General features: G+C 51.3%; 2 protein-coding genes across 3 annotated transcripts in view; both read right to left on the reverse strand.

Annotated features, from left to right (window-relative positions):
* Positions 1 to 1,069: 1,069 nt before the first annotated feature.
* Positions 1,070 to 10,783, reverse strand: ALDH4A1 (aldehyde dehydrogenase 4 family member A1). 2 transcript variants are annotated; one of them, XM_075172592.1, is made up of 15 exons: positions 10,585 to 10,783; positions 9,734 to 9,827; positions 9,323 to 9,415; positions 9,163 to 9,210; positions 8,620 to 8,775; positions 7,889 to 8,038; positions 7,705 to 7,779; positions 5,192 to 5,379; positions 4,202 to 4,275; positions 3,478 to 3,674; positions 3,049 to 3,096; positions 2,538 to 2,690; positions 2,197 to 2,318; positions 1,482 to 1,600; positions 1,070 to 1,351 (listed from the first exon to the last, which is right to left on the reverse strand). In XM_075172592.1, the coding sequence occupies exons 1-15, from the start codon at positions 10,617 to 10,619 to the stop codon at positions 1,239 to 1,241; spliced, it is 1,665 nt and encodes a 554-aa protein (XP_075028693.1). In that variant the 5' UTR covers positions 10,620 to 10,783; the 3' UTR covers positions 1,070 to 1,238. The 2 variants fall into 2 exon arrangements, with proteins under 2 accessions (XP_075028693.1, XP_075028692.1); XM_075172591.1 differs by lacking the exon at positions 10,585 to 10,783 and adding an exon at positions 9,944 to 10,118.
* Positions 10,784 to 11,358: 575 nt separating this feature from the next.
* Positions 11,359 to 23,145, reverse strand: part of IFFO2 (intermediate filament family orphan 2) — a 43,056-nt gene continuing 31,269 nt past the window's right edge. The window contains exons 6-9 of the mRNA XM_075172594.1: positions 21,663 to 21,783; positions 19,274 to 19,363; positions 18,487 to 18,617; positions 11,359 to 17,699 (exon numbers count right to left, since the gene is read on the reverse strand). Of these exons, the coding sequence (XP_075028695.1) occupies positions 17,594 to 17,699; positions 18,487 to 18,617; positions 19,274 to 19,363; positions 21,663 to 21,783 (448 nt within the window). The 3' untranslated portion in view covers positions 11,359 to 17,593. The remainder of the gene's footprint in view (positions 17,700 to 18,486; positions 18,618 to 19,273; positions 19,364 to 21,662; positions 21,784 to 23,145) is intronic.

A 23,145-nucleotide genomic window follows, 5' to 3' on the forward strand; every position in this document is an offset into this window, starting at 1 on the left:
AGGACCCGTCCGCTGAGACCTTGCTGACGGTGCTGATGGCGCGGGTCCCAGCCCCCGGGGACCACAAAGGTCAGAACTCACGTAACTTCTTACCTCGGCAGCTTGCAGAGCCTCGGGGACGGGCCCGTGGCAGAGAGCAGCTCCCCGGGACGGCAGCGGGGTCCTGCTCAGAGCTGGGAAACCCGTCCTGCTCTCATCGCCGCAGACCTCCGGTTGCTGTCCCAGCGCCTCCTGCCAATACTTAAATTCCTTCTGGGGGTGGTGAGGGACGCCGCATCCGCCGGAGCGGCTCGTGCGGGAACGTTCCTATTATTGAAACACCTTCTCTTAAAATCTTTCCGCTTCTTCCCAGCGGACATGCAAGGATCGGAGCAGTGGAAGCAGCCGATAACCGATGGGAAACACCGGAGGTGGCCTGGCCTCGCCAGGTCATGAAAGAAGGGGACCAAGTGGGGTGTTGCTGCTCCGCCTGATGCCTGAGCACACCCCGAGACCCTTTGCAAGGTAAGGGGCAGGTAACCCCGGCCCTTGGCTTCGGAGGGCTGAAATAAGGCGCTTAAACTTATTTCTGAGCAGCACCGCACTCGCAGCTGCCCTCTCCTGGCACAATGCGTCTTCTGCCAAGTTCTCTTCCTACATCCAAAACCCTTGGCTGTGTTGGAGGCTTTGCTTTTCCTCAGGGACGGGGAGAAAATACGGCTCAGGGCTCCCACCACATCAACCCCGGCTTCCCACCCTGCTGGGGAGGCTGGTGCAGGCAGCCCTTCGCTTCCAGAGATTTCTGCTGGTGCGGCTCACGCTCTGCCGCGGTAAAAGCGGCCTTGGGGCCAGAGAAGGGAAGGACATCGTTGCTTTTTACAAGCGACTGGGACAGGGCCAGCCTCTTATTGCCCATCTCCCGCTTTAACTGCAGCGCGCTCAGCCCCGCTGAGAGGGAGCCGCGCTGGACCGCTCGGCGTGGACAGAAGGGGAGGAAAAGGGAACCGGGGGTCCGGGTATGCTTCTGCAACACCACCTCCAGCCACCCCTTAATTAATTAACTAAGCATGTCAAAGAAAACCAGAAGGACTTTTTCTGTTTTGAATTAACAATTTAATAATAGAATTTTTCTTTAAAAATAAAACCTAAGCTCCTCAGGTTAAAGATCAGTAGATTTAAGTGCTTTTTAAGGTGGTAGCTGCGAAGCCACTCTGTGCGTCGAGGATCAGTAGTACCGGTGCGGGGCCGGGGAGAAGGCATCACTGCATGTAGGCGTAGCGCCAGTCCGTCAGGGGCACGTGCGTCTCTTTGACGGCCTGGGGAGAGGTCCAGCGCAGGATGTAGTGGGGGCCACCGGGTTTGTCGTTGGTGCCTGTTTCGGAAGGAAAGAAAGCGCCTGTGACCACGAGATGGAGGATGGGGAACCTGCCCGGAGGGGGACGCGGCTCAGCGCACGGCCGTGCGGATAAGTGTCGTCTCCGGAGAGGAGTTTTTCCTCTCACCTGAGATGCGGGAGCCTCCGAAGGGTTGCTGAGCCACAACGGCGCCTGTCGACTTATCGTTGATATAGAAATTGCCGGCCGCGTTGCGCAGAAGGTTCCTGGCTTCGTCGATGATTCTCCTAAGGAGGGACAGAAATGGCTGTGACCGTGACGCAACGGCAAAAACTTGAGCCTCTCCCCTTCTATAGCAATGAAAATCGTGCAAAAAGCGTGTTTGCATTTCTTTGCACGCATTTCCGGGACTGCACGTTGTTTAACACGCACTGAAACGGGTTGTGCTTACTTAGAACGCGTATTATCCCATTCTGTTTTCTTTTAGTTTTATCTCTTTAAGTTTTGTTGTTATAAAATGAAGGTGATTGTAACTTAAGGGTGATCCCCCTTTGAGGTTACGCTGCTCTCAGCCTTCCTCCTGCTCACGAGCGTGGGGGCCACATCCTCCCATACGCTCCAAATGTCGCCTTCGGGATAGTTTCTCACCGAAAAAGCATTTTTGGGCTGAGAAACCCCCTGAGCTGCACCCCCTTCCCTCCTCACTAAAAGCAGCGCAAGCTTTGCAGGAGATGCTTCCTCCTCCCCCTGGCCAAGCAGCGCGGGGCTGTGCTCGCCCCCGGGGGGGCCGGGCTCTGGCGTCCGGGGGCCGGGCTCTGGCGTCCCGGGGCCGGGCTCTGGCGCCCCGGGGCCGGGCTCTGGCGTCCCGGGGCCGGGCTCGTACCTCTCCCGGGCGAAGATCGCCCCCGTCAGGCCGTAGGGCGTGGTGGTGTCGATCAGCTCCAGCACCTCCGGGTACCGCTGCTCCGGGTAGACGTACACCGTCAGGACGGGGCCAAAAATCTCCTGTAGAGCAAAAAAAAACCAAAAAAACAAAAAAATAAAAGCTCTCGGTGGGGACAGCCTCCAAAAAAAAAGCGGTGGGCGCTTCAGCGCCCGATGAGCTAAAACCGTGATGAAGAGGAATGTCCCTGCACCAACTGAGCGTAGAGCACTGGTCAACTCATCTCCAGGCGTCACCTCAGATGGGGACCTCCCTGCCACCTCCCCGCGAGCTGCTCTCACCTCTTTCATGATGGGATCCTGCGGGTCTCGGCTCTCCACGATGCACGGCTCGACGAAGTACCCAACGCTGTCGTCGCAGCCGCCTCCTGCCAGGACGGTGAGGTTGGACGACTTCTTGGCGTGCTCGATCCATTTCTTTATCCGTGCAAAAGACTGAGAAAAGGAAATAATAAAAGAAGAGGGTGGGTTCGGGGGTCTAAAAGGAGGTTTGGGCAATCCCTTTCAGGGCTACGCTGCTCTTCCAGCTCAGGAGGAGGAGTGGGAGCTGGAAATGCAGTCCCGGGCACTCTGAACCTTACGTCTGAGACAATGTCTCAGCAAAATGAGCCACTTTTCAAGAGGGGCAGTGCCTAAGGCATAAGGAGGGAGCAAAAGAGGGCTGATAATCAGCTCTAACGAATCGCTGATGTTCGTACTTTGCTGTCAGCAATAAACCCCATTTAAGCTAACACTACCGAAAGCTGGTGGTGGTACCTCCTCGCGCTAGCAGCAACAGGAGAGGTGAGCTCACCTTGTCATCAATCACTGCAGAGAAAAACGTCCCGAAGTCCTGGGTGGGCTGTGGGAAGCCAGAAAGGAGACCATGTAAGTACGTACTGTGCCAAAAAGCTAACTCTGAAATTAGGAGGAGCTGCAATTCCCCAAATAACACTTTTCCCCCCGCTCCAAACACACCTCTGTCCGAGGGCGCACGCCACCCCTTTTCAATTAGTCTGCAGTATTCAGCGACTCACGCAATCCTTCCTGCAGACGCTGGCTACAAGTTAATTTCTAATCACTAAAAAAAGATGAAGGGGGGGACGGAGGGGCGGTGGTGGGGAGAACCAGTGGATAAAAAGCTCGGTTCAATAGGAATTAGTAGCCAGTTACCGCAGTCTCTAATCCCATCAACCACCCGCTGAGCCGCAAAGCCCTTCAGCAGCCCGGCAGCTCCACTCACGTCTCCCACTTTGATCTTCCCGTGCTCCTCCAGCAGTTTCTCTTTGATCTGGGGCCACAGCGAGTCCGGGGCGTAGAGGCGGGAGCAAGCCGAGCATTTTTGGCCGCCGTACTCGAAGGCCGAGCGCAGGGTCCCGTTCACCACGCTGGCCACGTCGGCCGAGCTGTGCACCAGGTGGAAGTTCTTCCCGCCGCACTCTGGTGCCGGAGAAGGGGGGGAAAGGGGCAAGCGAGGGGGTGTCAGGGCTGCGCCGCCTCCGAAAGGCACAAGCTACGGCCAGGTCCCTCGCAAGGGGCTCGGCCAGCACTCGCCCTGCCTGGTCCGTGGTTCCTCGGGGAACAGGGACGACGCCACGACCCCGGGGAGCACAACCCCAGAGCGGGCGCAGGCTGGCAAAACGGATGGCAAAGGGGCTGATCCGAGCTCCCAAACTTTGCGTGGAAGCTCTGCAACCCCGGAGCGTCACCAGCTCCCGCCCAAGTGCCAGCTCCCCGCCGTAAAAGCCCATCCCGTGCTGGTGCAGCCGGTGCCGTAAGCTCCTCCAAACACCCAGCACGCCCGGACAAAGAAGCTTTACGCTTCTGCCACCGAGGGTGGACGGGACGCAATTTACTGTGCCATTTGCCCTCTGCTCACAAGGAGACGAATCTTGGCCACCACTTGGCCCCCCACCCCTGCATGGCCTCCCCCCCCCCAAAAAAAAGGTGTAAGAAGCGGCAGTTACCTCCAGCCAAGCGTGGGAAATTGCGGTAGCGATCCAGGTTTTCGGATACCTGCTTCCAGAGCCGCTTGAACGTCCTGGAAGAGCAAGGAGGAGCTGGTTAGCGCACTCTTGCCTTTGCGCAGGGGTGGCACTTGGAAAAGGCACGGGTGGGTGCTGTGCCCTGCTGAAGGGGACCCTGGCAAACCCCCGTGTCCATCCCCAAAAGAAGGGGTGCCCTGCAAGCGGAAGAGGGGATGCTAGCCGAGAATGAGACCCTAGGTATCACAGCAATGGCACTACACAACAACCCCCTGGTTTTAAGAATAGGAAACTGTTGCAGCATCACAGGGAAGACACAGGAGCGGGCGCTCAGCAGAAGTTTCTGTTCTTCCCCTTTCCCCCCCTCTTTTCGGTCCTTACTGTGACAAACCCCTTGGCTGCAAAACAATAAAAATGCTAATACCTCCCAGCAGGAGGCACGGCCACTAATACTAATTTATGAGCTTCCCACCTTTCAAGCACAACGCTCATCAGACCATGTCCTTCGCCGGTGGAGCGGGGTCCCCGCGTTTAATAGCCCGATGTGGGCTGCCGGGGCCCTCAGCGTCGCTCACGCACCCCGACGCGTGGGCAGAGCACGAGTTTGCAAATCTACCTGGAGCCGGCATCGCTCCGCCAGCGCCGTGCGGTTCATTAAGCCAAATCACAGCATCCCTGGGAGACAGCGCAGCGTCACATGCAACTTCACCTATTCTCTGTGCCTTGAGTTTAGCAACAGAAACACCCTGCTATTAAATGCACTCCCTGTAGCAAGAAAACATGGTCAGGCACTTTTAAAATCAGTTTTAAAATCCTACTTTCATTACATTGTGTAAGGATGGCCGGTTGTCTGCCTGCTACCCTACCCAGCGCTGTCCTACGTGTTCAAAGGACCGCAGAGGAGCACCCAGCACCGTCTCAGCCAGCGGCTCCTCGCCCCTCTCCCCCCCGCCGCTCCCCTCCCCAGCGTACGGCACGCTGCCGGTGAAATTGAGCCCGCAGAAGTGCTCGGAGCTCGTCACGGCGTCTCCGAACACGGGCCCGTCCGCCGGCACGAACTGCACGACATTGGGAGGGAGCCCGGCCTCGAGGAGGATCTTGTAGACGGCGTAGCTGGAGAGCAGGGCAGTGTCGCTGGGCTTCCACAGGACCACGTTTCCCTGGGGGAGAGGAGAAAGTCGGCAGACGAGGAAAGGCTCCAGCCCCAACAGGCGTAGGCAACGCTTCAATGCTCTGGGACAAGTCCGTCCCGCAGCCAGGGGGGGTGGGACCGGAGGGGTGGGTGATTCGCACCTACCTCTCACCCCGAGCACCGGTTCCGGACGGGGCTGTGACCGCCCCGCTCAGCGGAAGGCACAAACCCCCCCCTTTCAGGCCAGCGGGTCACCGCGCCAGCCCCCCGCCCCCTCCCTCGCCGGGGACGCAGGGTTTTGCCTTCCCTGAAACACGTTTTACGCCTCGGGAAAGGGGTCGGCGTCGCTAAGAAACGTCCCGATGACACCGCCAGCGCCGTCGCTCGCTGCCACCGGGTTTGGGCGCGAACCCAGCAGGCGCTGGTGCCGGCCAAAGCAGGGAAATAAAACCTCAAGCCCGGATTAATCGTGCACCAGCAAACGGCACAATGGGCTGGAAAACAGCGTGCTGAAACGCTGGCGGGGGCACCCCACCCCTTTGGCTCCGCGCCGCCGTCCTCCCTTCGGCGCCGTGCGCAGCCGCGGGGCCACGGGGGCCCGGTGACCTCCCCCGCGTCACCGTCACACGCTCGGCCCCGCCGCACGTGACCGCGCGGCAGGGTCACGGCCGCGGGGAGCAGGAGGGGGATTTGCGGACTCTGTCTCAACCAGGCGCCTGCTTTCCAGGGACTCAACGGCGCGGGCAAAGCGCCTTCCTGGCCCCCCCTAATCCTTCCACTCCCAACGGTGAGAAAACCAAACCACGCTCTGCAAAATATCTCCACGCAACTGGGAAGTCGCACTCGGGCCGCCATCGGGGACAGCGTCCGCCCAGCAGCCCGATACCGGTGCGGTGCAGCGACCGCTCCGGTCCCGAGGAAATCCCGCTCCCGACGCTGCAACGGCATTAACTGCCTTGATCTCTCCAGCTGTTTAGGCAAGAGCAGTGTCTAATCCCCTGGGAAGCACGCTGTGGTGACTAAAACACTGCAGCTGTAATTAATATCCACCTATTAAGTACCATTTTCTCCTAAATTTAATTCCCGGTACCACCTGCCGCTGAGCTCTTCCAGCCACCCGCTGACGCCCCGCTCCTTTTGCCCCGGGAGAGGCGGACGCACTGCAGGGTGCCCAAAACAGTCCAGCCCCGTCCCAGCAAGGTTCGTCCGCTCTGGGATGAGTTCATCACCAGATGCCCCAAAACCAAGGCCCTTCCTCAAATCCTGCGCTGGGAGGAACGCATCTCCCTGCCCCAAAAATCTTCCCAGCTCCGCGTTAGCTTCCCCCCCCCCCCTTCCTTCTCCTCACTCCTCCCCTACAAAACTGACGGGTTCAAATGCTTCACCCTGAATATTGCTTTAAAAATGTGACGTCCCCCAATGAAAAGCTCGGTGTTCTCCCTTATCGCAGCCCCTTCCACCTCCCACGCACGATGCCGCTGCGAGAGGGACCATCTTTGGTGCCAGGATGAAACCTGAGCCTAACTGGTAAAGAGCTCAGGGCAATTTTGGGTTTTTTTTTTTTTCCAGTGCCAACAATAAAGTAACTAATCCTGGCCCAAATTCAGCAGTTTATTACACGGTCTCTCCCCCAAATCCATGCTGCAAAGGCAGGCGCCCTCCGTGCGCGTTGGGGTCAGACACATCCAGAAATGCTGTTTACCGATACTCTGACTTTTTTGGATCATTTTTCCTGTCTGCCAGGATCTCCTGTCTCCCAATTCAGTGCTAAATGCCAGGGCCACGACCCGCTCTCTCCTACTTCCACCCTAACGCACCCGCCGTACCCCAAAAGTGTCCTCCAAGAGGAACCTGAGCAATTACAAACTGATTCACAGACAAGCACCACGCGGGAACGCAAAACCCTGCTGTATTTCTCGTCTCCCCTCCCTCCTGCAGCACCCTGACCTTCTCTCCATCTAAAACCCAGCCTAGGAGTGAAAAGACACCTTGCTTCAGAATAAAAACCCCAGAAGAGCAGGTTTGGGCAGTTTTTCCTTCCCCAACGCTTCCCCCATCACACCCGTCCACCCGTGGACAGGTCTAAAATCCAGCCACTAGAACGACTTCTTGTAATTAAAAGCATCTGAGTCTAATTGCAGGACAGCTGATTGAATTCAAGGGGACCAACAGAAGCAGGGCCCCGGGTCTGTCCTATTGAACGGCACCAGAGAACCCGGGAGGCCGAATTCGCTCCTTGCGGATCCCAGACCAGGCAAACCGCGGCCTCGGAGAGACCGGGCCCCCCTCCCAGCCTTTCTCCGGACTGTCCCCTCCACCCCCGGCTCCCCTTAACCCCCCCCGCGACACTCACCATCAACGCCGGAGCCCCCGCCAGGTTGCCGCCGATGGCCGTGAAGTTGAAGGGGGAGACGGCTGCCACGAAACCCTGCGGGCGCGAGAGGAAAAGGAGCGGTGGGTGCCTCCTCTCGCCGTGGCGTGACACCACGGCTCGGGGCAAAAAAAGGGAGCTCCAGAAGCTGGGGACAGCCTCTCACCTCCAGCCCCCGGTAGACCATGCTGTTGGTGCTGACGTCCACGCTGACGGGCTGGCTGTTCTCCAGCTCCAAGGCGTACTTGGCATTGAATCGGAAGAAGTCTATCAGCTCCGCAGCAGCATCGATTTCTGCCTGGATGACTGTTTTACCCTGCCGGGAGAGGTCGCATTAAATAAAAGCACTGGGGGGGGGGGGAGGAACGCAGCAGCCGTGAGCCGCAGCGGTGCGGCACGGCGCGTCCAGACGCGGTTTGCGGGTCGCCTCTCTGACGCAGACCGCGTGCTCGCTTCCGAAAGATGTGGCCTCCGGCCCCATCCCGCCACGTCTCCTTTGCGCTGAGCGGAGGCAAACGCAGCCGGTGCCTGTGCCAGGGACGTCACAGCCACCTGTGACCCCCCCCGGCCCTTTAGAGCCTCCCCGGGGAAGGCCAGGGCTGCTGGGGCGTTTCGCAAGGCAAACCCTGCTCAGCGCAGCCCAGGTCAGTCGATCCCGTGCCCGTGAGGCTCGAGGACACCCAGCTTCATCTCCCTTCTTTCGCAGCGAAGAGGCAAGGATCGGCTTTAGGATCCGCCTGTTCCCCCTCGCAGCACAGCTACCGGCACTTCTGACGTTACAGCCATTCCCAATGCCAAAAAATACCTCGGCAGCTCTTCCCGCCCTGCTTCCCCGGCTCCTGCTCCCCAAATTCCCTCCCGTTCACCCCAACTATCCGCTGGGTCGACCTCCCTGACCTGCCCGATCATGGTTTTGGCCAGCACTTCTGCTCGCCTCGGGCCGCTCAGCATGTCAGCTGCCTTCAGGAAGATCTGGGCTCGGTCCTGGACAGGTTTCAGGTCCCATTCCTTCCTCGCTGCCAAGGCAGCGTTAATGGCTTTGTTAATGAGCTCCTGCGGAAGAAAAGGGGAAAGGCAGCAAGGAGGAACCCAGCACCTCTCCGTCACCAGGCTGGAGGGGAAGGCGAGTGGCCATCCATCCCCCGACACGAACCACAGCAGCCTTTTTTCCATCACAACCCCAAATTTGCAGCTCCTGGTACCGATTTGTTCCAGGACCCCCGGGACTTGGAAAACCAACACCCGCTCCTGGAGCCTCCCTGCCCACAATCTGAGCAGCCATTTGTGTTTCATCTCGAATTCTCAGCAGCAACCTCAAAGCGCATCATGCCGCAAGCCTCCCAACCCCGCTGCGAGGCAAGGCTCGCTAAACCCGGGTGAAACGCTGCCGCTTCCCACCCGAAGGAAACGAAAAGAGGGAGGGCAACGAGGTGCGCTCACCTTGTCAGCATAGCAGTACTTGGCCACCTTGTGCGCATGATTAAAGGGCTGAAAAGAGAAGAAAAGCCTCCGTAGTTATCAGTCGGACAGAGCGCTCTCCCGCCGGGTACATCCCCCCGCTCTCTTCTCACTTGTTAAAGAACTTTTCCCCCAAACTCACCGAGAGCTGGTACCGCACCGTCGGCGTCCACACCTCTTCTCCCCCGATCACGCACGGGATGGCTTCTGTCTTGCCCTTCAGCTCGGCGAGCGCCTAAGCGAGAGGAGGAGGAGGAGGAGAGCACCGGGAGCTGCACAGGCAGACCCCCACGGCCGCCCCCCCCTCCATCCTCCCCGCCAGCCCCACGAGCAAAGGGGAACCTGGGGACAGTCCCCTGGGTACGGGACGCTCGGGGGCTGGAGGGACGGGGACAGCAGTTACAACTCCAACAGTCCCCAAGGGCAGGAGCGGGCGCGGGGCAGGACGGGGCTGCCCCCCACCAGGAACGAGCCCGGGGCTGCCGTGCAGCAGCAGAAGCACAAAGCAGGACCTTAAAGACCCCCCAAAACCCCCGATCCCCTGCGGCGGTACCTTCTGAAGCGCGGCTCGCTCGGGGCTCCCTGGCTTAAACTCGAGGATCGGCTCGTTGGTCACCCGGGCGGCCGAGCTGTGCTGCCATCTCCGCCTGGGAGAGGAGCGGAACAGACGCTGAAATCCCCCCGGTTTCCCCCTTCCCTCCACGCCCCAACCTCCACCTAACACGTGTTTTATCGCTTAACGCCACGCGCCCCGGCACCGCACCACGCTATCCCGCCTGTGCTCCATCCCGTCGGACAATGATGCCGGAGCTGGGAACCGAGCCTGGACGTAGCTCCCATCCCGCTGTCCCTTCTCTTTGCTATGAAAAAGGCGCTGGAAAGGGAATTTCTTCGGGAGGACGCGCAGGGCAAGCGCCCAATCGATGCGGTTTGCTCCGACACCCCGACGCGCCGCCAGCGCCTGGCAAAGTCCAGGGCGCGGGGGCAAAAGCCGGGCTGGCACCTCTGCCCGCGCCAGCGAGCGGCTGGACCTTGGCAGCTCCAGGCTGCGCGTTTCCCAACCCCCCTTGCGCAGGAAATTGCCCATCTCAGCAATACTGCCCCAAAAAAGGGGCAAAAAAGGGGCAAAAAATGCAAGGAAGGGGAGGAAGCGCCCGCGCTCGGCCCAGCAACAAGGGAGCGCTGGGCCCGCAAAAGCCAGTAAAGGCAGCGCACAGCGAAGGGGCCCCGGTGCCGCCCCCGCAGCAGCGCCCCAAGCCCGCACCCCGCGCGTCTTCCACCCGCGACGCCCCGCCACGCGTGGGCCTGCTGCAAGAAGGGGGTTCTCGGGCGGGGTTTGGCTGCCCCGCCGAGGGGCGCGGAGCGGCGGGGAAGGGGAAGGGGACCGGGACGCCCCGCACTCACCCGCCGCCCCGCAGCCCACGCAGCGCCCGCCACATCCCGGCCCCGCCGCGCTCCCCGTCCCACAGCCGCGCCCAACCCACTGGGAGGGGGGGTAAGACAAAACCATAAAATTAAATAATAAATTAAAAAAAGAGGGAGGGAAGCGGGTTGCTGCCAGAGCGGCCCCACACCCGCGCACTCTCTGTGCGTGGGGCTGCGGGGCGCGTTGCCCCTCCGTGGGGCGGGACGGGGCGACCCCGCCTGTTTCCCCCCCCGCCCCCCCCGCGGCGGTGGTTGCGCCCGGCCAAGGGGCGGCCGCGCCGCGGCACGTGGGAGGGGGCGGGGCACTGGAAGGAGCCAAAAATAATTAAAAATAAAATAAAAAAAAAATTAAAAGCAAAAACCAGCCCCGAGGCGGCGGCTTTGCCTGTGCGCGGGGGGCGGCGGGTCGCGGCCTCGGCCCCGGCCCCGGGAGCGGACCTGCGCGGGGAGAGCGGCAACAGCGAGTTCAGGGGCTGCTCCGGGCCCCTGGGAGAATTAAAAATAACGGGGATTTGGACCCAAAATGGGGGCCTGGCCTCGGGCAGGGGGGCAGCAGGAGGCTGGGTTTTGCATGGGGTCTTTTTATTTCCAGAAAGGATATCGGCACTTTAAGAGCAGCAGCTGGAAAATCCTAATTTTCAGGGGGGCTGGGGCATTTGGGGACCCTGGGAAGGTCCCCCCGCAAATCCAAAGGCAGAAGCAGCTTTTGCCCTAAAAGGTGTTTTGCACCCCAAGAATTAACACACACAGACATCAACCAGGAGTTCGGTATTTATTTTATAGGATTTTTTTTTCCTCATAACCAGAGAACGACTGTAACCCGTTTTCATCGACAAGCTCCCGCACGCCCTTGCGCAGGGAAGCCCGGGGGGTACGCGAGCGCTGGGCCGAGCGATGAAGGACGAAGCGCGGCGGAGGGCGGCACGGCCGAGGACGGAGGGTGCACGGGGAGCCGGAGAGCAGACCTGGAAGGGGTGGGTGGGGTTGGTTTTGGCACTAAAAAAGGAAAATGGAGATAATCCGCTGGAACTCAGGAGTGCGCATGCTTCTGGCTCTCGCTGCGGGTGTTTCTCGGTGCCCCTGCTGAAGTGGATTAGATTTCTGAAGGCTTTGATGGCCCGAAATCCACCGGCAGCCAGCGCGCGTACCGTTTGGTCTGCTTGCAAATACCCAGGACAGGCTTCCAGCCGCAGAGGAAATCGATTTCCATCTCGACTCCGGAGCAAGCTGGGGAGCTGGTTCACCCTTCGTCCTTTCCTCACCAGAGATCAAACAGCATCATCAGTTAAGTCTTTTTCTTTAAAAGAAGCTAATATACAGAATATAAAGCACAATATATTTACAACAGTACAGTAAACAGGTTCATTTCCACACTGATCAGTAGTCTGTTTTAATGTGTATAAAAGAAATTCTTACATGACCTAAGAGAACTGACAAGAAGTGACACAGCATGGGGAGAGAGTCATCAATACCCTCCACTTAAACACGTTAAATAATAAATAATCTTTTTTGGCAGAACTTAGCTACGTACACTTTAGCCGCAGGTAAGGTGTTTTCAGGACTGAATTGCGTGTCTTTTGGTGAAACCACATTACACGAGGAGTGTGTCTGGTGACCAAGCTTTTAGTCATCCTCAACCCTCTCTAATAAAAAAGACATCTCAGGATTTCGGATTAAATCTGTGCAGGGATTCTCAGTTTGGGCAGCCGGCAAACCACAGGCGCTGGGTTTGCGGCACAGCGGCACCGGGGTGTTCTGCCATGGAAACGGCACAGGTTGAAGCCACCCCAGGGTTTGTTTTAAGCATTAATACCGTTATTTCCTCCAAAGATGGAGCCAGCCAGACCTACGAGCACCACCTTTGCTTACAGAAGTGCTTCACTGTTGGAGTGCCTCAAATTAGGAGGGAATCGGGATTTCTAGAAGCATCAAATACCCACTTCTTAAACACAATTTGTTGCTTCTTCAAAAGAGAAGCTTTGAAAGGCTCCCGCAAGTGCGGAAGGGTCTTAAGACACTGAACTACACACAAAAACAGACAAAAAGAAATAATCAAGTGTTTCTTTACTGCTCTGCCAAAGACTCGGGTTCAAGCCTTCAGTGCTCCCCTCTCCAGAAACGGGTTGGCAAGGGATTGAGTTAAGAATTTGGCAGGTAGTGTTTCTCGTTCACCTCTAAAACCAGCGTTATTAACACCAGGATACTATGTGTTGCCTTGACTGCTGATTTCTCACTTAAAACTCAAACGGACAGAAGTTACATTCTACTAAAAGCTTAAAAATCAAGCATTTGGGTGACTTAACACTGAAGGCAAACATTTTTAAAACCTGTGTGTTCCCCTGCAACCAAGTCATGGACCAGTGCAAAAGAATAAAAAACCAGAAGTCCTGAAGCAACATGTGGAAAATCCTCAACAGGGTATTATTACACCATGGAAGCACTATCATTTCTCAATTTTGCTGTAATAAATCATGCTTTAAACATTCCGCTCTAAAACGAAGCGCTCTCAAACGTGAAACACAATCAGAGACTTCCCAGTATTACAATTCTCTTCCTCGCACGCTCCAACACAAACATTCTTCCACGTTTTTCCAGAGCCAAGGGAAACATGAGGAAATCGCTGCTTTACAGAGACCGCAGCGCTGTGGCGAGGCTGTGAGCACCCACCGATCGCCGTGGCTTTTCCTCAGCCAACCTTGGGCCGATGACCCAACTTGTATTTTTGCTGGCAGGAATGGTTATGCAAAAAAAAAAAAAAAAAAATCTCATATTAGCAGCTTTAGATCTGTATTCAGGCACAATTCTGATCTATTATTTTGTTTCATCAAGTTAATTCCAATTTATACCGGTGTTGACAAACACCATTTATCTTCCAACCAGGTAGAACACAAAACCCACCTTGGGGCAGATTTTAGGACTACTGTGCTGCAACCACCCCCGGTATTCAGGGGAGCAGACGAGGTCCCTACCCTCTCCAGCAGAATGCCTCGCAATCAGGGAAGAAAAAAAAAACATGACGGGGGAAACAGCAATAACTCTGCAGTCACAGAAACGTTTTTCTTTCCCCCGTCTTGCTCCGAGGAAGCGATGGGCGAGTGCTCCACAGCCAGACCTGTTAGATTGTTTCCATGTTGTTCCTTGAAACCGTTTGAGAATTTGGAGTCCCATCAGAGCAGAAGATGCTTTACAAGGGAATAATCACATTTGCTAACAGAATTCTGTTTGCACTTTAAAAACCTCTAATAAAAATAGAATATATACTGTGTTTTTTATAAATAGATTACACATTTAGCTTAGATGAGTTTCGTTACATTCCCCCCCAGACACTTTTTTTTTTTAAAGAATTTTGTTTTTTTCATTGTGTGAACTAATATGATAATTACTAAGTCTTTGAAAAAATGTTTGTACCACATTATTCTTTGGACATTTTTGAACATGCATCCACAAAAGCAACTGCCATTTGTTTACTGAAAACATTTTTTGTACAAACCCATTTTAGGAATTTGATCTATTATTACACCGCTAACAAGCAAAAAAATTTGCTTCCTTGAAATCCCCCTTTAAAAAATGAGAAACAATGAGGAGGATTTTCTGATTGTAAGTCTAAAAAAGTGTCAATATGACACCGCATTAAGAATAGAAAACGAAAATAAAGTATTTACAGCTTTACAAAGGAAAAAGAAAGAGGTCATCAAAATCATTTCCAGCATTTTCACAATTTTTTTCTGGCAAGCTTTTGATCTGGTTTCTACAGAGTGGTTAAACGCAAACAGAACAGGACCACTGTCAGCTAAATCAGCAGCATCGCTTGAAACAAAACCAAAGACCTCCTAGGGAAACTATCAAGGACCAACCCTCGTAACTCCCGAAAGGTTGATCCGCCGAGTCCTGTACAGCCTAAATGAAAATAAAACCCCAATCCCAAGTACGAAAACACCTTTTCTTTAAAAATGGATTACATATGGTTATAAGAAAGACACCAACTACCATGGTAATTTACCATCATACACGTCACCATCGTACACATTATTTCTATACCCTCTACTCTAGACCCACATCCCTTACACTTACCAACAAATGCAACCCTATTACAGACGCTCCTCATAATTATGGCTATGAGATAAACTGCAGGTTACAGCTAGCTTGTTTCGACAGCTGAATTTCTGCTGCCTCACTTGGCTCTCACTGTCAAACTGAGGATATCCTTCCCTATCCTCAACATACCAGCTACTAGTTTCAAGAACACTCAGCCTTTTTCCTAGTAGGACACTGAGTTTTAAAGAAAAAAAAAAACCACAACCAAAAAACACCAAAACACCAAAAAACCAGCCACTAAGCTGGACGGCCATTAAAATTGCTCAGTTTCTCCAGTACCAAAGAGCATTTCATAATCGAGGACAGCTGAACGCCGGCCTCCAGCGAGGCTGATTGACTGTGCAAGCAGATTGCCTAACAATGCCTCCACCAAAGTCGCTAAAGCATTACAGACATTCAGCTTTGGCAGACGGTTTCTCAGCCTCGTGAGAAACTACGTATTAGCAGCTGAAGTTCATACAGGCTTGAAAACCTTAAGAGTACTTTATTGAAAACATGCAGTCCCAGCCCCCTCAAAAAAATATCCCATCTCTTGCCCCCACCCACCCACCCCAACTTGCAGCCCTAGTGAACGCGACACTTCCCACTTTGGCCACCTAAGAAATTAGAGGAATGAGCACTTTGGAATAAGGTTTCTTTTCCAGAGAGAAGTTATCTACGTCTACATGATTAAACAGGCTTTGAAAAAGCCCCTAAGCCACACCACAAGAACCAAGAAGTTGCTAGCTACTCTACTGCACTGAGTATTTCAATCAGTAAGGAAACCACAAGAAAATCCTTGGATCCATTTTCTTGGACAAAAGCCACTGATTGTGGACCGTGGCCTCCGCACTGTGGATCCAGAGAGATCATCCCAGTACTCCTCCCCACTCTGAAAAACACAGGGAGCTCATTTATTGACGTGGCCTAAAAGCACCATCATGTCCAAGCCGGAGACGGCTCTGAACAGCGACGAAACTCCCGGCAGCAACGCAAGAAACTCAAATTGAGACGACATTACTGTACTCACAGTTACAGCGCGAGCAGAAAGCCCCTGAGGTCCTGCCCCTCTGCGTAGCTGCGCAAGACGGAGAGGCATTTCTGCCCAGGAACGCGCCGTTTGCTGAGACACCTCTGCTCTTTTTGGAAGAAAGCAACACTGATCTACAGTGGCTGAATGCTTACAATGCAACCCCACTGATTTCAGATCAATACATAAGAGAGGCTTGGAAACAATACTCAGGAAGCTAAAAAGATTGGCCAGCTTACCTTCACATAACACTGAGAGGGTGCTTAAATGGGGTATTTCCCTGTCCAGTCCTAGCACTGCTCCTACATAGCAGTTTCTAAGCTTCCTGGCAGGGAAAAAAATACATTTGGTATTTACTCCAAGTCTTGCAACTGCTAGTTAACTACACAGTTACCTTTAGGCAGTATTAACTACACTCTCAATCTCGGTCTAAAAAAACAAACAAAAAAATTATTGGCTGAGGTTTATACCCTGTTTTTACCTGGCTGAGGTGCTACAATTCCCATTAATAACCATAAACAGCTTGATGATGCCAGAGTTTCCTCAAATACCACCAAGTGATCTGACTTTTGATGCTGCTTTCTCCTGTGTAAAAATACAGAAAGATTGACAAAGCCTAGGTCTTCTCACTTTCTCACAGAGAAAGCACATGGCTGTTCCTCCCCAATTCTAGGGCAGCAGTAGCTTGGGATTCATTTCACTACGCCCTAAAAAGGATTACAGTATTTTCCGATGTTCAGCTTTTCTGAAGAACAGCGGTCTGGAACTCCCCCAATGTCATGTCTCAAGCCTACATCTATACCACCGCATGTCAGTTTATCCTGATGCTTCAACTGTCCCACTCTAAACATCACGAAAGCAGCATAAAATGGGAGTTATCTCCCTGTCAGCAAAGTAGAATCTGCAAACACTATGGTTTTAAAAAAAAAAAAAATCCTGAAAAAAGAAAACACAAACCAACATGGGAACTGGAGGGCTGATTCCCCTCTTAATCCCATCACTGGAAACAAAGGCATTGTAATATGACATTCCTCCTCAAAAGAAGTTCTACAGATAACTAACATGTGCAAATGTGTTCTTAGCTTTCCTTTACCCAAGAGATAACTGTAGCCCAGCAGGGACCAAACATTCCATATAAATAAGGCGAGCTTTTTTTTGTGTTTTTTTTGCATAGTAGTTTATCAGTGATAGTCCCACCCCACGGAACCCTCCTTTGTCCGCCTGCTTTGCCACCGAGCTGAGACCTGCTTCTTCAGACTCTGGAGTCTAGCAGAAAGCTTGTACAAATCTCAAGGGCTCCTCCACCCAAAAAGATGGAACGAAGAAATTCCTTTTAATATTGTATAACTGCTTAATCCTAAAAGCTGTCTTCTAAACCTGCTATTATTTTTAAATGTTTACAGTTCAATTTGGAGGCATTCTTTTTTGTGCCAGACATTGGTAATTGTACCATAATTGTCTTGGGTTCGCTTCTCATTTTGCCAGTGCTCTTTTCGCCAATCAGTGCAGCAGTTCAATATAACCATAACCTTATTGAAATACCCAGAGCCTTTGCAGCACCATTCTCTGCTGCTACCAGATTTTTTTTAAATAATATTTTTTATAAAAACACCTGCTATTAATATTCCATTGGAGCTCAAAGTGGCTCAGCTTGGGGCAAAGGCACAATTAAAACACCGTATTTTCTTACAGGACCCTACATTTATGATTTGTGTAACAATAGAAATTTACAGCACCAATCCTTGGCTGGGGTGGGGATGGGTGTAGGAATGAGTCCTTAGAAACCCTGTGCAAGGGCTTACAAGTCTTTTTTCTCCCCATCAGTGTACTGTTTTTTAATCTTTCCTTGTATCTTCCCTTTCATTTGAATGTTCCAGCTACGTATCAGCTGACCATGGGCTCCACATCCGTCTCTCTGTCCAACTCATCCTGAATTTCATCTGTGTTTCCTGAGTCGCTGCTGGCTACAGAGCTGGGAGATGGAGAATTTCTGCAGAAATTCAGAGAAAGGTTTAGACAAAAAATTGTCAATGACAGAAGGGGGAAAATAAAAGGAACCTTTAAAGAAAACGCTCACTTTCACTTCCCAAAACAATGTAAAATGTCCCTTATTAACATTAAACTTTGAGTTTACAGTACGTACCAGTAGTAAACTTGAACAACTCATGCGCTGCCACCCCACCCCTGCCATCTCCTATACAAACAAAGGTTGCCCTAGGTTTACGGATGGGGAAATGGAAAGGAAGTTCAATGAACTTCCTACAGAGACCGTCATCATCCATAATAGGTACAGTCTTGAAAACTCAAAAAAAGTTTATCATCATCTTCTTTTAAGCCAGGATGTGTACTGGGGGTGGGCAAGAGAGAAGAAAAATCCCTCATAGTACAGGGTTCTTAACACATGAGGAGATTAAAACACAAGTTCTTCATACAAGTCCATAGTCAAGACTTAATTTGGGGGTTGGTTGGTTTGTTTGAAGAGTTCTAGGTCTATGACACTAAGACTAAGCGTCCGAGTTAGAGGAGAGGTAAGTCCATTTATACAGTCCCGTTTCTACCCATAGGTGTTGAACCCTCAGAAGTGTCGCTGTGTGCAGGAACCTGTACGCTGTTACAGGGTTCCTTGCAAGACTGATACTTGACCCTGAACAAACAAGATTACCCAGAGGACAAAGCTTTAGGACAAAATGATACTATTGCCTTTAGACAACATGGCAGGAAACAAGAGCAAAAGAAATTCTTGCGGCACCCAGGGCAGAATGATAATATCTTATTACCTGTCAGCTGAGCCTTTGATAAGCCTACGACAGGTTTCCATTTGCACATCCAGGCCCCTTTTCATACTACACATTTCCATATATTCATGAAGGTGGCGATTCATGTCACTCTTGGCCGTGGCCAATTCCAGCTGTAAGAAAGAAGAAAAAATAATCAGCCGAAGGTGAGCTGCTAGCAGCTTCTCCCAGTTTCACTCAATTTTACATACTGGTGGGGTGCTAAAGCTGCCCAGAGCCAATCCAACACACCCGCACGTGCTTCACCTCAGTGTTGTATACTGCCAATGTATTCACCAGCTTGCGAAGTCTATTTTCATCAGAGCTCAACACTGTTTTTAAACAGCCCTCAAGTTTTTTTTCTGCTGCTTGGCATCTTGTTTGTCAACACGCAGTAATTAATGAAAGCGTATTCTAGGCAGGGCAAAGATTTTGAGAAGCTACAGCTGTTGTGTCTGGCAACCTCTGAGGCCACGTCTTGTAAAGCATTTCCCAGTGCGACAGTGGATATGCAAGACAAATAGGGGAAAAAATAATAATAATGCATTTTTATTCTCTTTGCTCTGAAGGTTCTCTCTCCACCAGCTACAGATTTATGCTTACCCAATAATAGGGCTGTACAGAGAATGATATTTAGAAAAAAATCACAAGGGTATGTCAAAGGAAAATGCCTTTGCATTCTTAGATATATAGACATTCCACCTTTCCCCTCTGGGTATACCGGACCAGAACACTGGGCATGTTTTCGTCCATTAGCAACAATTCATGTTGTCATGAACAACTTCCTTACCTCTATCTGCCCTATTGTTTCTTGGTATTCCTTGTCTCTCGTTTTAAAGAAAGACTCTGTTTCGTGGATCAAGTTTCCCAGGTTTTCTTCCTGCAGGAGAAAGGAGAACACAAAGAATTAGCAAGAAACTAACAGGGAATTCAGTAGCAGACTGAGGATTTTCTTATTTAACCTCACTCAGAAATGCAGGTTATTATGCTCTTCCATGCAAAGATTTTTTTAATACATTTTTACACAGGAATAGTCTGCTTCTTAAAACTGGCATACCACGAAACACATTTTTGTACCATGACCATGGCTTTGTACACACAAAGATAAAGTCTGATCAAGGAGCCTACAGTCCAAGGCTCCAGCAATTAAACACAGATACCTGGTGCACGCCAGAGAACCAAACCCACGGATTTTCCTGAACCTTTCACAGTCTGATCACACTTGGATTGTAATTGCTCTCCAGCCATAAAACAATTTTTTCTTGCATTGACCACACTACTACTTATGGCTTTGCACCAGAATTCTCATTTTCCAATTACATATTACTACTTCCAAGTCCTTTCACTCTCCATCACCTCACGTGTAGGCTCTGCACGCGTTGTTTCCCAGTGAAATTCTCCACTTAACTGCTAGATAAAGCACGCTCACTCCAGCACACTACCGATGAAAATATCATACATAAGAACCCCTGCTGTCCCGAAGGAAACATCCTGCCAGGCAACAGCTCCCGGATCATCGTTGCTTTGGATTGACAGCACAGTCCGGGCTACAAAACATACAGCACTCTTTCATGCTGTCACAAAGAGACTAAACCAATGTCATTGTTCCCTCTTTCACTTATTACCTACCTCCCTTTTCCAGAAAAAATTTATCATCAATTTAATGCAACTGCACTGATGAGCATTAATTATGTTTCCATCCTTTGGCCACGTCTGCGGCAGCTTTATCAGGATCATACCTGGTATCAACGTCAGGCTAACCAGCCTACGGTTACAGGAATCATTCCACTTATCCTTTTATATGCAGAAGCGCTTTAAGGAGGAAGGTCATGAAAGAAGGTGGCTAGGGCACCGCGTAAGAACTTGAAAGGAATAAAGCCAGGGGAAGGAAGATTCAGGCATGTAAAGCACTATGCTAAAGACCAGGCACAGACGGAGCAGTCTTTATTCTGAATCTCCATCTACAAGACAAATCTACCCTTTCCTTGTATAATTTTCATTTAGAAGGATTTAAGCTTCTTAAAACCTTTAGAGTTTTCGCACGGAAGGCCTGAGTTCGGCAATATTCCTCTGATAGCTGTGCTTATACATGCACACACGGGTATATGCAAATAAATCTGTCACTAATTCCAGCACATGGCTACACATTATCACTCTGCCACTCTCCCTGCTCAAAAGACGACATGCAGCTAAGTACGCTGCTTTCTGCAGACCCAGCACTTCTGAGTAATCTCCGCAGTTTCAGAGTACGCCAGATGATCCGCAAATGGGAGATGTAAATTAACACACCCCTGGCAGTCAACACAAGACAATATTCAGGAGACTGCTGCCTCAGCAGCTTTGTACTACAGCAATGATGGAAGAAGGCAGGATTATTTCTTACCTACTGCTGTCGTGCTACGCAGTAATGAAATAACAGCGTCGCGTTTAAGTCTACCCGCACAAAGCCAGACCTTGCCATTTCAGTCTCTCTTTAGGCCTGTTTAAAAAGGCTCAGGAGTCACTGAATGAGGCAGCATGCAGCCATTAGCTTACTTTGTGGGGGATCTCGAGGATTAAAAGCAAGCTGGTTATTATCCACCAACACCAGGAGATTCCTGTTGACTGGGAACACGGAAGCACAAGATCCCCCGGTTCAGAAGATCCCCGGGGCCTTACACAGCCCTGCAACCACAGCTCCTTTGTTTGCGACGGGCTGGATGTACTTCAACATCGTCCATGGACCATCCTGAGTTTATTTTTCTCCCCACTAGAATAAATGTGCAATATCACCCCCCACACTATGTCTACTATTTTGACAATTAAAGAGTGAATGATAATCTACAGAGAAAGTGAGATGCTGTGTGGAAGGTAGAGGGCTTCAGACAAACAGCTGCTTGGGGTGACAGGTTGTGTGATGCTCCTGTAGCAGCCAGACGCGTTGGATCTTTTGACACTCGCTGGATACTGTTAAATACTCAGTTTGAAGGAGAAGAAATGAAGTTTGGCAAATAAACTGATTGCACAGCCTGAAAAGCAACCATAGAGAGAAAGCACTACGAGGATTTTAAAATCGAAGCAAGTTTGCGTGGCAAACTAGATCACCAGTCAAATATCCAGAGGCTCAAATGGCTAAAAGAGCAGCTGAGGGATACGGTTTCTGCAGAGAATAGTTTGAGAAAGTAATAAAATAAACTCACCTCTCCTTGGAGGTCAATTGAAGGATTGCAGTTTGTGAAGTCTTCCCAAAGAAGCAACGTTTCCTCATTCTCCTCCCACGTTAAACTGTCACAGTCGTCATCAAAATCGAATGTCTCACGACTGTTAAGATAACAGAAAAAGCATTGGTGAAAACGACTCCAGCCCCACTCCCTCGGTTCTTCAATTGATCTACAAAAACGAACTGAATGAAGGAGACAATGCAGCAGCTGAACATCCTCACAGTTTTTACAAACAGGCTTTACCACTGTGCAAGTCCCTCGCTCCTGGGCTCTCTGCCACCCCAGAGCAGAATAAAAGATCCTTGTTAGCGTTCCTGGTTCAAATACACAGTCCTAGCTCTGCCTCCAGATGGTGCTGCGCATTAGTTTCCCCTGTTTGCAAAACCGCAAAAATGTTTTAAACTATTCTTTTTATACATGGGAAAATAAGCCCAAACACAGTTTGAGGAATTTTACAAGAAACAGCCACTAGAAGACTCCCTGCTGATTTTCATGTTGAAGTTCAGCCAACATTTTCCCTGCAGCGCTTAAAAACATTATTTTCAAAAGTAACAACTGTGAAAAAACTGAACCCCAAAATGATGTGTAGGTGAGCATAAATACTTATTGTTGACTTGAAAGATACAAAGATACTTTTACAACCACTTAAGACTGAGAACAAACAGTGGCAAGAGCGGCCTTTAACACTGTTCTTTGGTCAGGCCCCTTCAGGACGGTCCGTTGTGCAATAAAGGAAAGTTTCGGAAGGCACTCGAGTCCCTTTTGGTTTGAACAGCAGCAGAGCGAAACACTAGTAGCTGCTTCTTGTCCTCGTTAAGGAGGCCTGACAAAAATCTGACATTGCTCCCAGCAGCAGTCTGCTGATTTCAGACTGATGCATTTTTGTTACTTTAGTTCACTTCCCCTTAGGCAGATAACATCGCAGCCCAGAAGCTGAGTCCAAGACTGTCTTTAGGAGGCTGAAGAGCCTGGCAAAAGAGACAGGCTATTTGTCTACACTCAGCAGGACTTTAAAAAATAATTTTAAAAAACCTAATAAACTCGGACAGACATGATTGTGCCTTTTGCAATTCAACTTCTTCAGCTCAGTTTCTTTTTGCGAGAGCTATCCCTGTCAGAGAGCACAAAGGCTCCCAGTCCTGACCGCTGCTTGCTTCAGACATATGCGCTGTTCAAAACTGGCATTTTACTACTAGACACTTGAAGATTAAGTTCATTACAGATAAAATGCAAGTTGCTTTGGTTCTGTTAGTGAGGCAAGCTATTCAGCTATTTGTAAGTTATTATTTTCTACTTCACAAAGCCCCCAAACCCATCCTTAGAAATGTACCATCTCCAAAAGCCACGAGCACTGTTCTAGATCAACCCAATTTGAATGTATCAACAAGATTCTTACAGCACTTTGTGCCATATTAACAGGACCAGGAGATATAAATTTCATTAGCAGCACCAATAAAAACTG

The sequence above is a fragment of the Calonectris borealis genome, chromosome 23 (assembly GCF_964195595.1).
Source record: "Calonectris borealis chromosome 23, bCalBor7.hap1.2, whole genome shotgun sequence".
Lineage (NCBI taxonomy): Eukaryota > Metazoa > Chordata > Aves > Procellariiformes > Procellariidae > Calonectris > Calonectris borealis.